Below are 24761 nucleotides of genomic sequence, written 5' to 3'. Positions count from 1 at the left end.
AAAATTCCAAATTCTGAAAATAATAACATTGTATTCTGTCTTCTAACACTTACATTGTTTTTTCTATTTCATGTGTAAATATGTTGGTCAGAGTTTCCAAAAATAAATCAAATTAGTGGTAGTAGGTATTTTTGTTTTGCTTTAACAATATTGGAGGTGCCCTAATATTTCACACTTAATTTGATGACTGGAACTAAGATTTTTTTAAACATACTTAACTTAAAGAAGATTCATTCTGATTATATTTTTAAAAAAATTAGAAGTTTTTAAAATTTTATCAAATGACCCTCTATAATTTATTGGAATTCAGTTATATATATTTTGACTAGTGGACATGTCAAATTAAATTAGTTTCTATAATTTTAAATTATGCTTGGGATAAAATATATATGATATATGATCATTCTTTTTATGATATTATGCTGACTTTTCTTATGTATTTTAAATTATTTATGGTCATAAATAAGAGTGGTTTTTTATTACTTTATACTGTGCTTTACCTTGTTTCATATTCAAGGATGTAACCCTGAGATATTGTAAAATCTCTAAAATATTGCACAAAAATATTTAGTTATAGTAATTAATATAAAATTAATGATTCAGAAAAAACAAATGTATTTCAGATGTTCATCAATAAGAATCATAATTGATCTGTGAGCTTGGACAAATCTTTATCTCTCTGCAGCTCATTTATAAAAATTAGGGTTTCAAACTACATGAACCCAAAGTCAACCCAGCTCCAGCTTTCTGTCAACTTGTATTTATAGAGAAGTAGCTTCAACTTTATAGCAAAAAGAAAAATTGAATTAATAACTTTAAGAGTCAATAATACTATGTAAGGTGAAAATGGACCATGCCCTGATGACCTTGGCAGATTTAAACTTGAGCTCTAAAAAAAGTTTATTAGTCTAGTGTTCATCTGCTTGGGCCCTTGAGCAGTTGAAACTGAAAAATGTTGACTCCGTGATTTAACTTAAATTTCACTGGAAAAGTATGGACCAGTCACTGCCCTCTCCTTTGTTCAACTCACCTGAAATACTAACTCTAAAGGGTCAATGCATGGGGGATCAGGAGCCTTGGATTTCTGTACCACTTCTGCCATTTACTAAGTCTGGATCTTAATCAAGTCACTTAATCCTTTCAGCAATCAGTGTTGTTATTTACAACATGGAGTATATTTAATTACTTTTATAGCTCTTAATTTAAATTCTATGATGTGGGAAGCCATAAGTAAATGATCTGTTAATAAAGCTTCCTCAGTTTATGCAATTATCTGAGGTTTCCTTTATGTATATTGATCTGAACTGACGCTCTCAACAAAGTTTTAAGGCAAATAGGAAAAGTATTAGTGACTGACCTTATTGAAGTTAGGTATAGACTCTAGAGAATTTGGTCATTCGCCCAAAGTGCTTAGTCAGTGGCAGACCTCAGCAGTAGCTTAGGACTTCTGCTTCTCCAACTGTGTTCTTCACTTTGTATGACACACTGTCTTTCATTAAATCCTGTGATCACCCTTTGATACTTTTCAAGCATTCTGGCACATTTTTCAATTCTTTAAATTATGAGGCCCTACTAGCCCTCTTGCCATGGAGTTCAACCTTGAAATTCTGTTAATTTATGATTTTAAATAATGTAACATATTAACACTTTGTTCATGTTTATGTTTAAATGATTTCTTGAAAAGTACTCCATCTAACATTTATCCCTTCTTTTCCTGATTCTCTTTCAGATAGCAGTTCTGTGGATGAAAAGGTTTTAAATCATACTTTTTCTTCCCTTCTGAGGGATCTTGTCTTTTGTACATGTTTGTTCGTGACAGATAAGACCTGTTTTGGTTCCTCTGTTTTAGTTGTGAAATGTGCATGTTATCCCAGCTTTTCATTCTTTGGTTGTCCTTTAAATGTGCCCCTGATATGTTGCATTTATGAAGAGGTTACACCTTGCCAGCTGCGCTTACTTTAGCTTACACTTGCCAACCTAGGGGTCTGCTACGGTCAAACTCAGCATCTGTTCTTAAGTCTGGCTAATCATGATCTCCTTGATTGACTCATGATCTTCACTGCACATACTAAGTTTTAAGGGCAGATAGTATTTGGACTATGATACATTTTCCTGGACTCTGCCAGTGCTTTGGTTTAAATGCTGACAGCTAATTTCAAAACCTCCACTCACAAAAACATAGTCGCTTTGACTTGGAGCTGACCCTGCTTAGCATTTGTCATAATAGGTGTTATGTGTCTAGTGCAGTTGACCCATGTCCCAAATGCTGCCTACAAAGCTCTGGTATGCTAAAAGTCTGTTTGTTTTCTTTTGTTTTGTTTTTTTTTCTCATGTTTTATTTAAGGCTCGAATAGTAAGTGGCAATGATTTGGATGCTTCCAAATTCTCTACGCTCCAAGCATTTGGTGGGTAAGTACATTCATAACTTTTTAAATTTATTTCTTTCATCAGTAGTATTTGGCTGTGCTGTCAACATATGTATTTTGAATGCAGGTATTTTGAATGATGCATGATAGTATAACTAGATAATCTCACTGTTGCTTTGTTTTTTCCATAATAAAGTAACTCCTATACTGTTTTATTTATTTATTTTGTTAACTCCTATACTGTTTTAAAAAATGTATAGATGTATATGTGTATAATAATCTATACATGTATCTATATACAAAGAAGTAAAAATCAACTAACGAAATTACCTGTTAACATTATCATTCCAAACACAAATACAAACACAAAATTTTACATAAATAAACATATTAATACAGTTAATACTACCCTTTGATCTGCTTGTTTGTACTTAATGATATGTGTGTAGATTTTTCAATGTCAATGAATTAATATCTCCATTATCATTGTTTATAGTGGCATTTATTGGATGGATATAAGAATTTAAAATTTAATCAAAAATAATGTATGAATTACATTCTTTATGTAAAATACTCAAACAAAAAGCAAAAGATTGCCTTTAAGGCTCATAAGTACACATTGGTATCAGTTTGACATTTATGTTCGTATATCTTTTTCTCTGTGCTTGCATACATATTTATGTTCATAAAAATAGCTTTATATTGTGTATCTATGTACACTTAGCATAAATTAGGCCATTTTTATGTAAATAAGCACCAGTTTAGGGCTGACTCTGTAGCAGGTACTGTTATAATTGTTTTATGTATAATGACATGTTGATCCTTACAATGGCCCATTGAGGTAAGTACTATTGATATTTTGACTTCCATTTTACAAATGAACCCATCTATAAAATAGCTACAAAAAAACTCTTCCTTTATACAGCTAGTAAGTGACAACATCAGTACTCAAACCCAATTAGTCTAGCCCCAGAGTCTCAGTAACTGCTATATTGTATGGACAACTCATGGCTTCCTTTTCCTTGCCTCTTCTTTTTTCCATCTAACAGCATGTCTTGGAATACTTTCCACTCCATTATTTCTAAGTGATGCAAATGTTGTAGAATATTTATACAATATTTATTTATTTTTCTACTAACTGATTTTCAAGAATATTTCTAGGTGTTGTTATTGAAAATTATACTATAGCAAACCAGCAAGAAATTTTATATTTATGATGGGTAGACCAAAACTTATGCATAGTATAGACAGACAATTTTTTTTATTAGTGTTGACATTTGAACACATTTGTATGTAAAGTAAATAGAAGCAAGCTTTATATACATGTTTTTTTTTGGGGGGGTTGGCAAATAAATAGTTTCAGTTATATTTTAAAATATTCTCATTCTTCAAAAATGCATATTGTGTTAAATATACCCACTATGTATTCTAAGTTAAGCATGTAAAATTTCAAGTTTAAATATCCTGAAAAATAACATATATCATTTTAATTTTTCTCAAAAGTATGATGTTATTATATCTTAAATGCTTCCATGTCTTTAAATATGTGAAGAATTTACTCACATTTTTATTGTAATGTCACAGTGATTTAAATTTGCTAAGAAAACCAGCTTTCATAAAAGATCACCACACAGTGTCTATAGAAAATTAAGGTAATAAATGGATTGCTTTCTTTACCTTACCCCTAACATCTTTAAGTTTACTAAAAAATAACTTCACAAAATGAATAAAAAATTAGCTTAGTTAATAATTAAGTTGAATTCCAATTTAATTGTGAAAAAAATGCTGTATGTCATGATCTTGGAGACTTATCTGATTTTATAATCTTATATATTCTGCAACTCTTCCTTGCCTAAAGTATCCATCATTTTATAAGAACTTGCTTTCTTAATTCATGTCTAAATATAGACTTGTATTATTGTCAGAGAAAGAGTTAACCTACATTCATGTATTTGTTAAATGCAAGCTATGTAAATGTCTAGCTAAATTAGGTCATCTTTCATTTTGACTAGTCTTTCCACATTGTTTTTTCCAGAGACTGCCTAAATTAAGGACTTTCTAGGTTAGTTAGGACTTATAATGGTATAGGAAAGGGGTGATAATCTTCAGTCATCAAGAGAATTTGCTATTATATGAATGCTTATTTCCTCTTGAAGATTCTTGAATATGCCTTTAATAAGGCCTTTATCTACATCCTCTTTCAGGAAGATTTGCTTCTTGTTTTAATTTTCCTATATATATTTTAAAATTATTTTTAATAAAATAATATTTTATTATAATGCTTCTAAATATTGTAACTTCTGTTGTCCTGTGAAACTGAGTCTGGAGCAGACTTTCTATATAGGGAGTCATTGCTTCTCCTTGACAATACTATTTCATCCTTCACTCCTGTAACTTCAACATCCCTGATCAGTTCAGAGTCAAACCATATTAGTTACTTCCTCCCCTTTCTCAAGTGTCAATGAAAGAACAATCTACACATGCCAAAACAACTTAATGGAGTTAACCATACTCTTCTCTGACTTCTGCTCATCTTTCTGTACATTTCTTATAAATGTTGCCAGAAAAGATATGCCAAAACTTCATTCTATTTTTCCCATTTGTCACAATGAATTTAGACAGGCTCTGGGAAAGGAACTTGGAGACTTATTAAGAAGAAATACATAGAAAAAGAGAGAAAAGACTGGAAGGATGCATGTTGTAGTGACATAATTAAGTTTAACATTTTACATCTTCTAGTGGTGTTACAGAAGCATGATAGCTTTTGTTAGATATATAACCTTACAGTCATACCAGAAGGACACACCTAGATGATATTAGAGAAGTACAAGAGCTTTTTTGAAGGAAAGATCTCAGAGATAAAGTAGAGAAACAGCAGGAATAGGCAAGAAAAGCCTTTGGACCATGACATAGGTATGACATCTGTGAAAGAAAAGAGAAGGGAGGAATGAAGGAAGGAAGGAAGGAAGAAGGGAGGGAGGGAGGGAGGGAAGAGAGAAAGAAAAAGAAAGGAAGAAAGAAAGAAGGAAAGAAAGGAAGGAAGGAAGGAAGAAAGAAAGAAAAAGAAAGAAAGAAAGAAAGAAAGAGAAAGAAAGAAAGAGGGAGGGAGGGAGAGAGGGAGGAAGGAAGGAAGGAAGGAAGGAAGGAAGGAAGGAAGGAAGGAAGGAAGGAAGGAAGGAAGGAAGGAAGGAGGAAGGAAGGAAGGAAGGAAGGAAGGAAGGAAGGAAGGAAGGAAGGAAGGAAGGAAGGAAGGACTCAGTATGGGAAGCCTTAAACTGCCTACAATGAGGTTACAAGAAAGTGTTAAGCAACTAATGAAAAGTCCTAGAAAAATGTTTGCCTGTGAGAAGTGTCCCACAATGAGCAACCTGTGGCCATTTCTGTGACCTCCACCATTCTCAGTCATTGGTTGGGAGCAGCTTGAGGAATGTAGCCTGGGGCTTAATGCTGCAGTGTATTCTGTGGGTGTAGTAGCTGAAGGCTGTCATCCAATTACACTTTGCTAAGATTTTCTCTGAGGAATATCTAAGTGATGCATGCCCATGGCTATCCAGAATTTAATAAGTCAATTTGATGAAATTACTTTAATAAATAATAGTAAATGAAGTCACATAAGTACCTTCTCCAAATATGAACCATATTATTAATAAAAATGATGTTCCTGCTTGACCAGTGGTGATAGAGTGAATAGAGCATTGACCTGAGACACTGAAGTCCCAGATTCAAAACCCCAAGGTCACCAGCGTTGAGTGTGGGATCATTGACATGTTCCCATGGTTGTTGGTTTGAGCCCAAGGTCACTGGATGGAGCAAGGGGTCACTGGCATGGCTAGAGCCCCCTAACCTCCCCCCCCCCATCAAGGCACATATGAGAAGCAATCAATGAACAACTAAAGTGCTGCAACTACAAGTTGATGCTTCTTATCTCTCTCCTTTTCTGTCTCTCTCTCTCTCTCTTTCTGTTGAGTGGCAGATCACTGAGAGATGGCCAAATAGAAAAAGAGAAGTTTCTGTTTTGACTTCATTTTCAAATAGATACAATTGAATAAAAATATATATATATAATTATATAGAACATTTTCTGAAATTTCCAAGGTCGTTCACTTATTGCCATGAATAAATTATTTGATAAATGTGAAGAAGTCAATTATCAGCCAAACTTCTAAACAAATTCTTTGTTTCTAAATTTATCTGGGTTAAAAGTGATTTTTTTTCCTTGACATGAGTTAGGCTGCACAATGTATAGATATAACTGATTTAATATACTCTTGATATTTCTGCCATAGTTCTGACATTGCTTTTATATTTCTCCATAAAGCTTAGGAGTTTACATGTTGTCCTCGTGCTTTCTTCCCTGCTCTTTGTCTTGGACTCCATATTAGCCAGGATCTAAAATGAGCCATTTAACATGAAAGTTAAGGATGTTCTTACTCTCCAGAGCTGTTAACCCATCTTTTCTCATAACAACTGTTTTTCTTCTCTGGAAATTTAGAACTTTTTATTTCATTTTTTTTCTATTTAGTTTATAAATCAGATTCTTCCCTATCCCCTCAGGTAACTTCCTTATTTCGTAAGAAAGGGACCAGAGGTTCTCCTAAGCCCTGAAAATGGCTGTTTCCATAGCTCACTGCCTTCCCTGGATCAATGGTTTATCCTACTGAACATCCTTGCATGTTTGAGTAAGTGTACCAAATATTAGAAAAATGATGTCCCACATGCACGCGCGCGCACACACACACACACACACACACACACACACACCAGTCTGCTTCAATTTCAGTAAGATGTTACTATTTTGGAGAAAACAGGAAGTCTTTATTTTATTTAACTTTTCAGTAAGTTGTTTTTATGAAAAAGATGTTTGCCTTCCAGGGGATTTGTTACAGAAGGAGTTCACTATAGATTTACGAAAGAGTGAATTAAGATTAAGAATTGCTAATTATTATGAAGACTATCAGATGCAAAGAGGGTATACTTTCACAATTCATTATTGTACAGCAATTCGATCTTTATGATCATAATTCTTTAAGCTTGTTTTTATTCATATTGCCATCAATCTAGTCTTCTTCCTCAATTCCTTTTACCTAGACAATTGCAAACTTTCTTTGTCCAACCTTTCCTCCACATTAAGACCAAGCTAAACACTGTTGAAGATTAATTTTCTTAAAATACAATATGTTTCTATTTAAATGTGTTTAATGGCTCTTTCTTTCTGCTATGTGAAATAATTTTTTCTACATGGCTTTGAATATCCTTCTTGATTTCTAGCTATCTTTTTACAGTGGAGAAGTATCATCACCATTTTTTTATTGTTCCACTTGTTTGTGTCATTCCTATGGCCTATATGAATTTAAATTGCATAAATATAATAAGATTTATGCCTTCCAACTTAACTTTAAAACTATTAAGGCATAGGCCCTGGCCGGTTGGTTCAGTGGTGGAGCGTCGGCCTGGCGTGCGGAAGTCCCGGGTTCGATTCCCGGCCAGGGCACACAGGAGAGGCACCCATCTGCTTCTCCACCCCTCCCCCTCTCCTTCCACTCTGTCACTCTCTTCCCCTCCCGCAGCCGAGGCTCCATTGGAGCAAAGTTGGCCCAGGTGCTGAGGATGGCTCTGTGGCCTCTGCCTCAAGCGCTAGAGTGGCTCTGGTCGCAACAGAGCGACGCCCCGGATGGGCAGAGCATCGCCCCCTGGTGGGCGTGCCGGGTGGATCCTGGTTGGGCGCATGCAGGAATCTGTCTGACTACCTCCCCGTTTCCACCTTCAGAAAAAGTTTAAATAAAATAAAACTATTAAGGCATAGAATTTGTTCTTGGTGGTTTACTTCAACAAAGCTTATGACAGTGTCCTGCCCATATAAAGACGTTATTTATGATTAATCTTGCTTTAGCATGGCTGTATCTTAGATCATTTGGCTAGAATCATTTCTTAGGAAATTCAAGTCTACTGCATATTAAGAAAAAAAATATTTCTGAAAGTATCATGGATTCAGGATGAGACACATGAGAAGTTCGGTGAGGTTTGAAAGCAGCTGAACTCATCACTAAAGTCATGTTACTAAGCCCTTGCAGGAAAAAAAATGACCATCCACGAGTTTTTCTCATGTTAGATCTAATTCCAGTTGATTAAAGAGGACACTTGCTTTGATAATGAATCCTCTTTTCTCTACTTTGGAGAAACTTTTGAAACATATATTCAACACATCTATAAAAATATCACTTTAATTATGCTGATATAAATTTTATTCTTTCATTCTCCTTTCTGAGATCCTTAGCACTTTAGAACATTCAGAATATAAATTAATATTATATTAAAGATTTCCTTTAATACAAGCCCTTACAACATCTTTTGGAAGGAGAGCTTTTGTACTAATTGAATCACCTTGTTTACCCTGATTTTTATAAAAGTAATAAAGGCAGGTATTTTGCTTAATCTATCACAGCAATAATACCTTGGCATCCCTTAACTAATATCAGACACAAACGTGCCACCTGGTTGTTATATCAGCTAGGATAGCAGGTCAGTGAAGTGGGGAAGTCCTAACCCTCTCACCGACTCTTGATTGTGGGAGGTCTGCTAGTCCTCCGCACTTTGCTTGCAGACCTCCCAATAGGAGACATAGTGTATCCTATATGAAAGGTTTACCAGAGACGGAGAGCCTCTGATTAGGAAAGCTGACAGCACAAAGGTCACTAGCTTTCTAAAGCTCAAGTATCAAGAACTGCTTGCTAAGCCATTAGCATCCTGAAGCAAAATACAATGACAAAAACAAAACGAAAAACCCTGGCCTATCTAATTTTGGCCTAGAACCAGCAATCAGTTCTGTAGTCAGGGTCAGCTGACTGCATCACTAGGCTTTCTTGGAAAATACTTAGGAAGCTCTTGATATCTTCTGTATTTAGAAACTCATGGGGTCATCAGAGTATATTTTGATATTAGCCATAGAGACTAGCCACTGGGTAACTGCCCATTAAAACCAAGCCTGACAAGAAGTCTGCCTCTTCCTAGTTTCTAAGAGCACTAACTCTACCTCAGAGTACTTGAGACGTACTTTAAATGAATCCCAAACTGTGCACTTTCCAAAGACAAGTGTTTTAGCAATAGAAATTGTATTATACACCCAAATGCTGAAGCTAAATTTTTTCTATTAGGAAAGGCCACCAACATAAACTTAAGTGTGGTGCTAATTCTACCTCCTTAACCTTTATGACTCCTATTCAAGGTGCTTTTTTTCCTGCTCCTGACTTCACCTAATGGGGTAAAAAAACAACAAAAAAGAAACAAACAAAAAAAACCCATATAAACAAAATACCTCTCAAGCCAGTGCTTGTCACACTTTCTTCCAACTCTGAACATCACAAGAGGACCCATCTAATTAATGTAGCAGCTACTGTAGATGATACAGTCTCAGAAAAATAAAATTCCTAAGTAGAAAGCCTGTGGAGAGTGTATTTGCTGGAGAAAAAAAAATGCTAGGTAGGAGCATGTTTTTCTAAAGATTTTCTGTGTTCAAATTGCTTTTTGAACAGTTATATATTACTATATATTTTCAGTTCTTTAAAACACATCTTTATTTGATGACCTCTTGGTCTCTGATTTGGCTTAATTTTATTAGAAAATCAATGAATCTTTAGGGATACACCACACTGAATCACGTAATCTTCTAATTCCTTCCAGTTATGTTTTATGTTGGAGGAGAAGCTAATTAAAAGCACTGGTATATCCTTTGTAAAAATATTCCAGTAGTCAGTCTTAAAACAATGTCAGTTCAACAACTATAAAAAATGTCATCTGCTACATTGAGCAGAATAATCACATGTTAGAAAATTACCAGTTACTAAAAAATATTGAAAGAACTCTCCTAGATAGGGTGGCAATTATAATGAATGCCATGGTTTCTAAACCTGCTAGCTTATTTCCAAAATGCAATTAATGGGGCTATTGAATATATCTCACATATACAAACTGTCTTAGAAAAAATAAAGGAACACTAAGCTTGATCATTTATTTTCCCATAAAGCATATGTTAAGTGTCTTTTAAAGCACTAGCTGGATAGTTCGGCTGGTTAGAACATTGTCCTGAAGCACAGAGGTTGTTGCCATTTTGATCCCTGGTCAGGGAACATACAGGAAAAGGTTGATGTTCCTGTCTTTCTCTTGCTTTCTTCCTTCCTCTCTAAAATCAATAAAATAAATGTTTTTTAAAGTGTCTTTCTAAGTATGTTTCAATAAAGGAATACCGTATTTGATGAAGGTATATAATATAGGTATCCTCCTATAAGCAGACATGGAGTAGTGCTATGGGAAGTAAAATAATCAGGGCTAACAAAATAGCCCGCTTCCACAACTTTGTTATTACAGGCATAGCTCATTTTTTTTGTCCTTTGCTTTATTATGCTTCACAGAGGTTGCACTTTTTACAAATTGAAGGCAAGTCCTTCCACCAGCAGAAAGATTACAACTCAGTTTATTGTGTTACTTGCTTTATTACAGTGGTCTGGAACTGAACCTGCAGTATCTCTGAGTTGTACCTGTATTCACTCCTTATTTAAAGTAACAGCTTTGCTCAATCCATATTCTTTCTTAAATATTAAACAGCTTGCTGCCAAAACTATACATAATTCTCAGGTATAATGAATTCTAAATCGAAGACTAGCAGATTAACATAGTGCTTGGCTTTTAGTCTTCCTTAGTATTTAGAAACAGAATAAAATTTTGTAGTGTAAATAGAAAGAGATGTTTGAATATCATTTAAAAATAAATTTGTAGGCCCTGGCCGGTTGGCTCAGTGGTAGAGCATCGGCCTGGTGTGCAGAAGTTATGGGTTCGATTCCCGGCCAGGGCACACAGGAGAGGCACCCATCTGCTTCTCCACCCCTCCCCCTCTCCTTCCTTCTGTCTCTCTCTTCCCCTCCCGCAGCCGAGGCTCCATTGGAGCAAAGATGGCCCGGGCGCTGGGGATGGCTCTGTGGCCTCTGCCTCAGGCGCTAGAGTGGCTCTGGTCGCATCATAGTGACGCCCTGGATGGGCAGAGCGTCGCCCCCTGGTGGGCGTTGCCGGTGGATCCCGGTCGGGCGCATGAGGGAGTCTGTCTGACTGTCTCTCCCCGTTTCTAGCTTCAGAAAAATGCAAAATAAATAAGTAAATAAATACATACATACATACATACATACATAAATAAATAAAAATAAATTTGTAATGTTAGTAATGATATAACTAACACTTTTTGAATTGTTACAGTATAACAGGCCCATAGCTAAGAATTATTCATGCATTATCTCCTCTATTCCTCATCACAACTTTTTGAAATTGATGTTATAATAATTCCATTTTTCAGGTGAGGTAACTAAGGTTTAAAGACATTGAGCCTGGTCAGGTCAAACAGTGACAATATCAGAGCTGGAATTTGAACTACATTACCTAATTCCAGGCTTAACTGCTTCACTATTACGCCAAATGGATATAATTTTCAAATAAATGATGCTTATTTCTGGCTCAGTTTTTGTAATTATATTTTAAACTTATTTTTTTTTTATCATGCATTGGTCTGAAAGGTTTCTAAGTGGTATACCAAATAAATGTGATATATCTATTATGATCTAGAGTCCCGAAAGCATTTAATGAGAATTTTCAAAATACCTCCTAGGAAAATATCCTAAATGGAATAATTATGAGTTGAACGACTGGACCCAAAGTGTGATAGTTTATGAATGGTTTCAGGGGAGCCTCTTAGGGGAGTGCTTCAGGAGTTGCCTTTAGACAGACTATTTTTTGTTGAAGTAGATAGAAACATAAAAGATTTGATTATAGGCTTTGAGAATGACATAAGACTGGGAAAAATAACTAATATATTAGGTGATGGAATTATTTTCCAAAAGATCTTAACATACAATAAGCTAAATCTAACAAGATGAAATATAAATGATGTATCCATCAGTCAGTATAAGCTAGGTTATGGGACAATAACAAACAATTAAAGATATATTTCTCACCCATTCTAAGTACATACAGATAAAGGGGAGGAATAGGCACTTTGTTCTTCATAGTTGCTCAGGGCACCAGGCTGGCAGAGGTTTGCCTCAACACATGCTTTCATGTTGATTTCACGGAAGGAAAATTAGGATGTGGCGATTTGTACTTTAACTCTTAAAACTTCCACAGAAATGTGACAAACCGTCCTTCTGTTCATATCACATTGGACAAAGCAAATTACATGGCAATAACTAGGTCTAATGGGAGGGTTGAAATGCTTTCCTCTCACATGTTTTAAAAGATGACTAGAACTGGAATTTTTCTAACAGCCCAAATTATCACAATGAGGGATAAATGGCAATCTTAAACTCAGACTCTGTAGAATACAGTTTAATGTCATCACATAAAAAACTAAAGTATTAACTGAATCTAATGGTAAATAAAGTCAGCTCGTAGTGCTGGGGAGATGGACCTGAGTGGTCACGGAGAGGAGGGCCAGGAGGGCCTATGGGAAGAAGCGAGAACCCCCGGCAGCTCCCAGAGTTCTGCTGCTGCTGGGCTGCTGGGTGGGACTCAGGGCACAGTGCTTGAACAGGGTGCAGACAAAAGAGAAAGCTTGCAGATCAAACAAGCAGATTCAAAAGAGGTCTCAAAAATATTGTATTTCCCTATGCATAAGACTCACCCTTTTAAAAAAAAATCCGGGTCTAAAAACGGGGTGCCTCTCATACAGTGGTTGTGGCATTTCCAATGCCATCAATGAAACTGAGGACAAGGCAGTATATGAAGACAGTGATTTATCATCAGACATAGATGAGGACAAGCTAATGGATGGGAGTTTTGACAGTGATGAAGAGTTGTATGAATATTATGATGAATAAAACAAATTCAAAAACTTTATGGAATACAATTTTTTTTTTAATTTTGGGCCCCAAAATTAAGGTGAATCTTATACATGGGAGCATCCTGTACATGGAGAAATACGTTATACTATTTGAAAAATCACCGATGAACCAGGATAGTGAGTCTGGAAAAAAGAAGGTTTAGGTGAGAGCATGTTCAAGGTTTTCAAATAGTTAATACATTAGATATGGAAAAGAAGTTAAGGCCCTGGCCAGTTGGCACAATGATAGAGTATCAGCCAGGTATGTGGATGTCTTGGGTTCCATTTCTGATCAGGGCACACAGGAGAAGCAGCTATCTGCTTCTCTACCCCTTCTCCCCCCTTTCTCTCTTCCCTGCCTGCAGCCATGGCTTGATTGTTTTGAGCCCCTCCCACCCAAGCACTGTGGATGGCTCCCTTGAGCCTCCACCTCAGGCACTAAAAATAGCACAGTTGCCTGCGTGGCCCCAGATGGGCAGAGCATCAGCCTCAAATGGGGTTGCCAGGTAGATTCCAGTCAGGTTGCATGTGGGAGTCTGCCTATCTCCCCTCCTCTCACATGGAGATAAAAAAAGAAAAGAAAAGGAAAATAAATTGTCCTGATCTTTGTGAAGAGCAGACATGGGTTATTATAGGTAAGCAGATTCCTCAGTATGAGAAGAAATTTCCAACACTAAGAGTTGCCTTTGTAAAAACTAAGTTGCCCATTTCTAGAGATATTTAAATAGCCTGTAGGAAATATTGCAAAAGAAATTTAAATATCAGATGCTTGATTATTTAAAACTTCTTCCAATTGTAAGATTTTATTACATTCTATAGTAATATTATATCCTATCCTAATCAGTGTATCAGACAGATATTACTATGTAATACACTACCCTAATCATAATCATGTATAGCTATAAAATAACATCTTCAAAATTACATATTTTTTATAACTTGAAGAAAATAGAGTGTTATTGCATATATTCACCTTTAAATACAATATATTTGCAGTACTCGGAGTTATAAAAAAAATAGCAATCGCATGAAAATATCAGCATCTCATTTTTGGTATCTCCCAATTACCTCAGCTACAATATAAGGTATATGGTGATTTGCTTTCCGGTTATTAAAGTGCTGTGAACTTTTGAAAAAGGAATATATTTCTGATTTGGAGTTATCAGGGCAGAATTTATGGAGAAGATGGCATTGAGTTGGGATTTGAAGCTTGGTTAGAATTTTTATATGTAGATATGAAAAAGAAAAGGGCAGAGCAGAAAGTAGTATAAAAACTTGAATAGCATCATAGCGTCACGGGCAAGAAAATGTATTGGACAATAATGTGTCACAGTAGATGAAGGAACAAAGTGGAAAATGTGTTTGGACAAGTAAGTTTAAACTCTGAATGCCTGACTAAAGATATTAAACATATTCATCTTCTGAATACCATGTCTATAATTTTGAATACCTGCTACTTACAAAAATGACTCAAGTGTTCTGAAAACATAGTGGCTGAGCAATGAGAGGGAAGAAGCTATACATTTGTATTCACAGTCCTGTATGCAGTTTTCATTAACCAGAATAGAGTCATCTGCCAAAACTATAAGAAACTTAATTTTTAGGAAGACATTAGTCTTCAGAAGCAAGTGTACCCAAGCATGACAGACATCTCTTTTGCTTTGAGTACTTTTATGTAACTCTGTCAACCATAATAAACATCATAATAAAATAATTTCTGCTCATTACTTTGATGTTTAGATTGTAAGGTCCTAGGTAGGAAAGGCCAAAGGATGAAATTGGCAGAAGCCATCACTGCTCAGAACACTCTGAGTACAAACCTTTTTACACAAGGTGACACCATCTGCCAAATAATCATTACATTATACAGATGCCTTTAGGACACAACACTTAAAATATTGTTCCAGAGTGACAACTATAGAATCTCACGTTTCAGAAGATTCCTCAAGATTAATGATAAGATGCATTTATTTTGATAAAATTTAGAAGTACCAAAGCTATAAAGTAGGACTGGATGGAACAACAGATTGCAAGTAACAGAGTATCCTGTTCAGATTAGAACTGAGGCTCAGTTTTGAGCAACATTATGAGATCTCTGAAAAGTCTTCCCAAAGTATATATATGTTTACCTCCATCAATTTATACAGAGTCTGGGAGAGTACTTGTACAGTAATCACAATTGGGGTTCAGACTTAGGTATATTTAATGGAAGACTGGATTAACATAATAAAATTGGTGGGCAGCTGAATTCAGGGAAGGATGGGGGGATTCCTGTAAAAACTCTTATCATAAGGGAACAAAGAACATGACATAGCAATTCAGTCTCGGCAGTAATACCTGAGTATCGGTCAAAAGGAATTCTGGTTACTCTGTGTATGTTTTACCCAGCTACCCTGGTTTTATAAGTGACTTTTAAGGAGAAAAAAAGGATACATGTAACTTTAGGTTATTTCTTTGGGAACCAAGCAAAACTTGTCAGAATAAACACAGTAAAAATCTGACACAATATAAATATCAATGGATTTAAGTAAGGAGGAAAAACTTAGGAGGTCAAGTTAACACATTCACTGAAAGTACATCAAGTACAAAAGCATTCTTTATCCTATGGGTCATTTTTTTTATTGAAGGATGCAGAAGCAGGAAGCCTTCTCTCTCCTGTGCATGTTGCATTTAACAGAGAAGATAGTTGAGGGGATAAGACATTCATGTAAATTATAAGGAACCGTAGGAAACAGAAAAGAACAAATCAGGTGGTCTTGTGCCCAAATGTACCCAAAATGTGCATTAATAGTCTTTTATCTATATTAAGTAGTATTTAAGATGGATACAACTTCTGGTTTGAACAATTAGTTGGACATGGGAATTGGTGTTTCATTTTAGTAGGTCAATAAGGTTCATGAGGGGTATTATTGGGACATAAGGATTTTAAAGAGAGGCCAGTAAGAGATTGGGAAGGACCTTGAATATCATCAGCTAAGAAGCATGGAGATTTTTTTCCTAACCCACTGTAACTGCAAATACTCAAAGGATATGTTGGTTTACTAATATGGTAGTGGTATACTAGTAAGACATTTGAACAGTGACTTAAAAAATTAAATCCCTGGTCTATGAAGATAGAGGTGGATGTCATATATATATATATATATATATATATATATATATATATATATATGAAACAAGGCAATTTGAATATGGAATATTAAAAACAAAAAAGAAAGCAAAGAAACTACTTTATCAGAATAATGAATGACTTAACCTTTAAGCATCTTCAGCACGGAAAAACATCAGCTGCTTAGTCAAATAGAAATTTTGCCTGACCAGGCAGTGACACAGTGGATAGAGAGTCACTCTATGATACTGAGGACCCAGGTTTGAAACCCCGAGGTTGCGAGCTTAAGCACAGACTCACAGTTTGAACATGGGGTCACTGGCTTAAGTGTGGGATCATAGACATGACTCCTTGGTCACTGGCTAGAGCAAGGGGTCACTGGCTCAGCTGAAGCCCATTGATCAAGGCACATATGAGAAAGCAGTCAATGAACAACTAAGGTGCCACAACTATGACTTGATGCTTCTCTTCTCTCTCCCTTTCTGTCTGTCTATTGCTGTCTGTTCCTCTCTCTGTATCTCTCTCTCTCTGGCAAAAAAAAAAAAAGAAAAGAAAAGAAAAGAAAAGAATGAAAAAAAATTAGGTAAACTGCTAGGAGTGAGAGATTGGATCATGGGTGAAATTTCAGGACTGGTATAGAAATTTGAGATTCAGCTCTGCAAGTGATAGCTACATGGAAATGGCACAGTATAGAAACAGGTTGAATGACTAAGAAAGAAGGATGTTGCTAAACTGTCATAGCAATGATTACTACTTCTTTCTTTTCTCTATCAATTCACAGAAAGTTAGGACTTGTGCTGTGTCATGGGGACTGTAATACCTTGTTGATCACTCCAGGATATCATTATTTGCATTATAACACTAATTTATGAAGATCTATCATTCATCCTTTTTTTTTCTATCTAGAAATGTATTCATGAACTTTAAATCTGGTATAAGATTTTAATGGATGGTTGTAAATTCTAGCTAAATAGCTATTCAGCAGTATAACCATAAATAAGTTGCCTAATTTTTCTAACATTATTTTTTCATCTATGTAAGGGAATAGTTACAATTTCTACCTCATTCCATTGTTATGAGTATTTGATGAATATACACATGTAAACATTTCACACAATCTTTTTTTAAAATTTTTTTATTCATTTTAGAGAGGGGAGGGAGAAAGAGAGAGAGAGAGAGAGAAGAGACAGAGAGAGAGAAGGGGGGAGAAGCTGGAAGCATCAACTCCCATATGTGCCTTGACCAGGCGAGCCCAGGGTTTCGAACCGGCGACTTCAGCATTTCCAGGTCGATGCTTTATCCACTATGCCACCACAGGTCAGGCATTTCACACAATTTTTACAGTGTGTATAAATAAATGTCCATTAGAAACTGGACATTAATAATTTTCTGTGTTTTGAAATATGCTTCAATATGTATATTTCTGATAGTAAATTTAGATTTTAAAGATCAAACTATATTTTAATAAGAATTTAAGTGGGCACAGCAGTGAACACACTTTGTAATATTAAAAAATCCCTATATCTGCTCATTCAGATTATACTATAATACATCGTTCTAAATGGGCTAAGGAAAACCAATGTGAGTGACAGGTCAGCTCAACAATTATAAAAGAGCTCAGCTTGTCTGCACTCAATAGATGCTCATAAATAACTCTTTGATGCATGTTTATTTTCAAGCTTATTTTATATAAATTGGATAATAAACAGAAAAAAAAATTAAATTGGTCAATTTGAACATAGTGAATGAATGGCTAGCATCAATGAAAAGCCCTGACTTGCTGCCAGACACATGTGCTTAACTTTGACAGTGGTAAAAGCCTTCCCAAGACCAGTGGTTTTATCCAAGAAGATGGTCACTTTAAGTAAATATTTATTTACTTAATTTAATAATATTTCAATAAATTGGGAGAATTAGTAATACTGTCACAATTTCTCTTATGATAGGATTAAATATTTTAGTATTACTTTATAAGTTCAGAGTTGTATTCCTTCTGGTTTGGTGTTTTTGTGTTTTGTTTCATATTGGATATAATAGGTGAGTTATTTGAAGTTTGATCTCTTCCAAGAAATTCCATATCTGTGTCATAGAGCAATTTGTGATTTGGCTGAAGCACCAATTTTATGTCAGTGATACAAAATTTTTGATTTACTGCTCCTTGCTCTCTAGTTGTTAAGAAACTACATAAGATAGAGTTATATTATTGTTTGTAAGTCTCTGTATGTATATGACAAGTGCCTGCTTGCTGTTCAAGACTCTTTTCCTTTTGGCAAAAATCCCTGTAACTTCAAAAGGGTTAAGATGAGCCCAGGCAAGTGACTAGAATATAGTCCTTTTTCATTTCATTAACAAGGTAGGAACTCACCCATTTCCCTGTTTGGTTCACTGTAGGGCTCATTCCTGTGATTACAGAATCTACAGACCCAACACCTGTGGCTTGTGCCCTTATGAAATCTGAATGGAGAAACCAAAAGGCATTCAGGACAGATCACCTGGATGGGTCAGCCTTTGGTTAGAGAACATTTGACATATTGTTGTCTCATGCTAGAATATCTCCTCAAAAGGAGATTTTAAAGTCTCTTTTCCTTTAAAATAATTCTGACATTTTATTACCTTCACTATCTGATGAAGGTTCTTTTATGTCAAAACCAAATTTGTGCTTTTAAATTAGTTTATCTTATTACATCTTCCATCCTTTTATACCAGTTCCAAAAAACAGAGAGTTTCCTGGCTTTTAGTGAGAAATTAAACTCATTAAAATTTAGTGGGGTCATTGGCTTCCGGAATCTTTCCCCACCTCCGTCCATTGCATCCAATGCAAACTATTAATAGTTTCGATTGTGGTTTACATAATTTTAGTTTTTGCTTAATTCATTAGCTCTATAACCTCTTACTGAGCTGTATTTTTAAAAATTCTACTCTGAGTTTAAAATTCTTTCCTAAATAATCTCTTATTCAACTCAACTAGAGTAAGAATGAAGAAAAGATGTAGGTAAACAGATGTTGAAAGATCACTGGATTTTTTCAAACTCTGCTCCCTGAACAGGTCAGTTATCTCTAGATAAAGTTAGGTGATGCCATATTTTAGTATTTTCTGCTTTTTCTCAACCTCCCCCCTCCCCTGCCCCATGATTGACAGAATAATGGCCTAGCCAAAATGTCTATCTCCTAATCCCTGAAACCTGTAAATATTTTATCTTACATAGCACAGTGAACTTAGTAGATATAATTAAATTCAGTATCTTGAAATGAGGAAATTATCAGGACTGCTGGCAGCTTCTGCCTCTACAAGCCCTTCTGACACTTTGATTTGGAGACTTCTGGCCAGAACTGTAAGATAATAATTTTGCACTATTTAAGTCACTAGATTTTTGGTACTTCATTATAGCAGCAATAGGAAACTGATATACTCTCCCTCTATTTTTTTCAGTGGGTCAAAATCATCTCTAAACTTTGCCACCAAAGCTCTGTGCATCTTCCAGAACACCTGTTCCTTTTGGTTTCCCATCTTCTTTTCTACACAGGATGCTCTGCATTATAGCCAGAGCCTCTTATGCAGATTCACTACTCTCACTTCATGAGAGCTGGGATTGCATCTGTCGTTAATTTAACAAGTTATTTTTCCAGAGTCTGCTAGGTGTTCAGTGTTGTGCTGTGTGTTGTTTTAATGTTTCTTCTCTAAGAGGTTATAATCTCTTTTGTAATCATGAGTTGAGAAATAAATTTAGAGAGTGAAATTACTTGCAAACTGAAAAGGCAGTTATCTCTTCCATTAGCTGGCATAGCAAAAACATTTCTTTTCCTACCTGGAAAATTATGTTCTCAACTATAAATTATAAGACCAGTTTATTTTGGAAGTTATTACTCATAAAGTAATTTGCTTCTTTACAATGTGAGGAAGACAGTGCTAACTGAAAAGAAAGTAAGCATGGAGCTAACATTTCCTAAGTGAGAATAGGTTTAGAAGTGGAAGCAGCCTTTATTTTGTCAACTCGATAGGGCTTTCAGAATTGTTGGCCTTCTGAGGGGCCACTTTCACTAATGACTATGATGTGTATGTGTGTTTCAAAGTTGAAGTACGGTGGCAAGTGCTCTGGATTGCTGTAAACTATTTTGGATTTACTTAGCAACTAATTTGGTTGGCACTGAAGGACTAAGAATAATGAGATATTTATGATTTTAAAGCAGAAAATAATAACAGGTAGCTCTACTACTTTGGAATGGTTTCACCAGATAATTTGATTTGATGTTTTACCTAATAAGATAATAATTTGTTTACCTTTAAGTTTTTGTACATCTCATACAATTGTTAAAAAAAATATTGGGATATAAATTGAGACCCATGGACTTAGATAAAAGTTAAATGGTTACCCAGGGGTAGAGGTTGAGGGGAGGGGAATAAAGAGGGACAAATGAACGGTGACAGAAAATGATTGACTGGAGTGACGTCACGAAAATGGCACCGTGAGCAGCGCATCCGACAGCTCTCCCCTAAATCACAACAAATTTATCAACTAGAAACAGAAAAATTATCCTCAGAGCATTCTGGAGTTCCACACAAACTGATAGCGAAAGGACTGTTATCACTTGAATCTGAGAGACGAGGGTGTGGAGGAATCTACCACAGGGACGTTCTTTCAAACCGCAAGGAAGTGCGCCTGTGGTGAGTCAGCTCATATTTGGGAACCGCGAGCCGCTGCCACGAGCGCCGCCACGAGCCGCCAGCGGCCGCCAGGAGCCGCTGCCGCGAGCAGCCGCGCGCGCGCGCCTGGTCCAGTTGAGCACAGCTGACATTCCCAGCGGCCCGCACACTGCGAGTGGGGGTCGCCAGCCACCGGTGCCCGGAGCACCCCATTCGCGCACGTGCCTTGGGCATTCCATGCGCCCAGGGCGCCCTGCTGGCCCGCACACCCAGAGTGCTCCATTATCCTGCGCCTGGTGCGGTCCAGCCGCCAGCGGCAGGGCGAGCGGGAGAGGCTTGGGAGATTCTCTCCGTGGGCGGGGCACCTCACCCAGCCATTCAAGCTAACAATCAAGCGTTGGGGGAGGGGCGCGCGCAGGCAGCCTAAAATACCTTCGGAAGCACAGCTGCGACCCAATCACTGAAATTAGCTTAACCCATGAAATCTGCGCACCCTCGGTTCTAATTGATAAGATCTCTCTCAGTTCAGCGATCCAAGACAAGAGGCGTGATATTTTTTAGTGCCTCTCGCTAAAGGGGCGGGGGCAACTTCTGATTGATACAGCCTCCATATTCAGGGATAAACGCTAACAAGAAGGACTTGGCAGATAATAAGGTCTATACTACACTAGTCGCAAGCAGAGACTAGTGCCTCTTCTTCCCTGCAAAAACAGGCTACAAAATGTGGAAAGCCTGGGTTGAGAGGTCCAACTAAATGATAGGCGCTGAACAGTCACCTTGACAACAATTGACTCCCACCCCCGCCTGATTACACTGGAGGCCCTGACTGTCAGAGCCTTTCCCAAAGCCTTGCACTGAGTGGGGATTTCCCAGCTCTTTGAGCCTCTTACTCCCCAGGCAGAAGCAGTTGCAGCCTTATAGCTGGATCACCAGGCTGCTAATTCAGAAAGGGGGGACTAGGAGAGAGAATCCAGGAAAGCAAACTCTCTCATCGTTGGACCCTGCAAACGCCAACAAGCCTTGACCTCCAGCAAGACTAAAGCCAATTATATGACATTGCCATAGAATCCCATCAACTGCAAATCCCTACCTAAGTGTGACACAGGGGCAGAGCCTGGGGTACAGAGTCACCGACCAGGAAGAGGGAGTGAAAAGAAAAAGGAAGAAGTTAACCTCTCAAAATCAAGAAAAATCCACAGACTTTACAACTTGATCCACTAATTTTTTTGTTGTTGTTGTTTGTTTCTTCTATCTTATTGCCTTTATTTCCTCCACCTCGGTCCTTCTATTCTCTGCCCATCTTATGCTTCCCCTTTCTTGAACTACAATACCCATGAGTGTTGCATTTTATTTCTCTTCTTCATCCTCACCCTCCTTTAAGGTTATACTCCAAAACACTTAACTCTCACTCTCTCCTCTTTTGTTTTTTTTTTGTCTTGCTTTATTTTGTTTTTTTCTCTTCCTATTTTATTTCTTCCTTCATTTTTCTCTTTTTCTTATTTTTTCCTTTCTATTCGTTTTTTCTTTTCTCATTTTACTTTCCTCCCATATAATCCTCAATCACGAACAAATTAGTTAATTTGGGACTCAAGGCTTTTTTTTGGCTTTATTTCTCTTTTTTGCTTTTGTTTTTATTTTTTTTTCTTGTTTGTTTATTTTTGTGGCATTTTGGGTCCTCCCAACCCAAGGTCTCCATTGTATTTAGTCTTCGCTCCACTTAATACAACAGATTTTTACTTATTATTTTTATTTTTTCTCCTTTATTATTCTTTTTTGGTCCTTTTTTCTGGTTCCCTCTTATCCTTCTCATTATATCTCTTAGTTGACCATCACTTACAAGCAAATCATCTTATGCTTGTCTAAGATTTTCTTTTTTTTTTTTTTTTTTTTTTTTTTGCATTTAGTAGGTCCCTACTCCCTTTTTTTTGCCCCTTGAACTCTTCACCCCAAATCAGGCCCTCCATTATAGGCACGATATTTCCCTGAGGAGGGGAGAGGAGGGAAAGAGAAGAGAGAAAAAAGGGGGAAATAATAAATTATTACTTTTTTTTTTTGTGGGGTGTTTTACCTTTTTTTTTGTTTGTTTGTTTTTTGTTTTTTTTTGTTTTTTTGTTTTGTTTTGTTTTGTTTTACTTTTTACTCTTTATTAATTCTAATTAGTGCTATCAACAAGACCACCCTCAGATGCCGATAAGAAAGAGGAAATTGAATATTATGGATACAAAAGAAAGAGAGGTAACACAAATAGATGTGGAAAAATCTATGGAGAAAAGACTTAACATATTGGAAGACTTGGAGCTAAATGACAGAGAATTTAAAATAGAAATCTTAAAAATACTCAGAGGTATACAAGAAAACACAGAAAGGCAATATAGGGAGATCAGAAAACAACTCAATGAACACAAAGAATATATTACCAAGGAAATTGAAACTATAAAAACAAATCAGACAGAAATGAAAAACTCAATTCACGAGCTGAAAAACGAGGTAACAAGCTTAGCTAACAGAACAGCCCAGATTGAAGATAGGATTAGTGAAATAGAAGACAAACAACTTGAGGCACAACAGAGAGAAGAAGAAAGAGACTCAAAAATAATAAAAAACGAGAAAGCCCTACAGGAATTGTCTGACTCCATCAGAAAGAATAACATAAGAATAATAGGTATATCAGAGGGAGAAGAGAAAGAAAATGGAATGGAGAAAATACTCAAACAAATAATAGACGAGAACTTCCCAAGCCTGTGGAAGGAACTAAAGCCTCAAATTCAAGAAGCAAACAGAACACCAAGTTTTCTTAACCCCAACAAACCCACTCCAAGGCACATCATAATAAAGATGACACAAACCAATGACAAAGAAAAAATTCTCAAGGCAGCCAGGGAAAAGAAGAGTACAACATATAAAGGAAGGCCTATTAGATTATCATCAGATTTCTCAGCAGAAACTCTACAAGCTAGAAGAGAGTGGACCCCAATATTTAAAGCCCTGAAAGAGAGGAACTTTCAGCCAAGAATACTATACCCATCAAAGCTATCCTTCAAGTATGAAGGAGATATAAAAACATTCACAAATACAGAAAAGATGAGAGAATTTATCAACAGAAAGCCCCCACTCCAGGAAATACTAAAGGGGTTTTCCAACCAGATTCAAAGAACAAAAGAAAACAACACCACAAGTAACAGCTCCACCAAGAACACAATAAAACCAAACTTAAACTGTGACAACAAAGGAAAAAAAGGGGGGAGAGGATGGAGACTAACAGTAGCAAAGGATGATGAAGTGCAGAAATACTTATAAGATAGGGTACTACAATGAATATGGTAGGTACCCTTTTCATTACTTAATGGTAACCACCCTTAAAAAAGCCACCACAAAAACACTTGACTTAAAAAAGGTAGCAACAGAGGAAAGAAGTATGGAACACAAACAAACAAAAACAAATGATAGAAAAACAAAAGAGAAGAATCAAACTAGATACAAAACTAACAGAAAGCAATTTATAAAATGGCAGTAGGGAACCCACAAGTGTCAATAATTACACTAAATGTAAATGGATTAAACTTACCAATAAAAAGACACAGAGTAGCAGAATGGATTAAAAAAGAAAATCCAACTATATGCTGCCTACAAGAAACACATCTAAGCAATAAGGATAAAAACAAATTCAAAGTGAAAGACTGGAAAACAATACTCCAAGCAAACAACACCCAAAAAAAAGCAGGCATAGCAATACTCATATCTAATAATGCTGACTACAAGACAGAAAAAGTACTCAGAGACAAAAATGGT

General features: G+C 36.3%; 1 protein-coding gene across 1 annotated transcript in view; it reads left to right on the top strand.

Annotated features, from left to right (window-relative positions):
• The window catches only part of UNC13C (unc-13 homolog C), a 665319-nt gene that overhangs the window by 160840 nt on the left and 479718 nt on the right, over nt 1–24761 (top strand). Inside the window, exons 2-3 of the mRNA XM_066276244.1 lie at nt 1730–1752; nt 2345–2409. Coding sequence (XP_066132341.1) covers nt 1730–1752; nt 2345–2409 — 88 coding nt within the window. The remainder of the gene's footprint in view (nt 1–1729; nt 1753–2344; nt 2410–24761) is intronic.

Source organism: Saccopteryx bilineata, chromosome 4, assembly GCF_036850765.1.
Source record: "Saccopteryx bilineata isolate mSacBil1 chromosome 4, mSacBil1_pri_phased_curated, whole genome shotgun sequence".
Lineage (NCBI taxonomy): Eukaryota > Metazoa > Chordata > Mammalia > Chiroptera > Emballonuridae > Saccopteryx > Saccopteryx bilineata.
The sequence above is the reverse complement of the archived record's forward strand: the minus strand, read 5'-3'. Positions and strand labels throughout refer to the sequence as shown.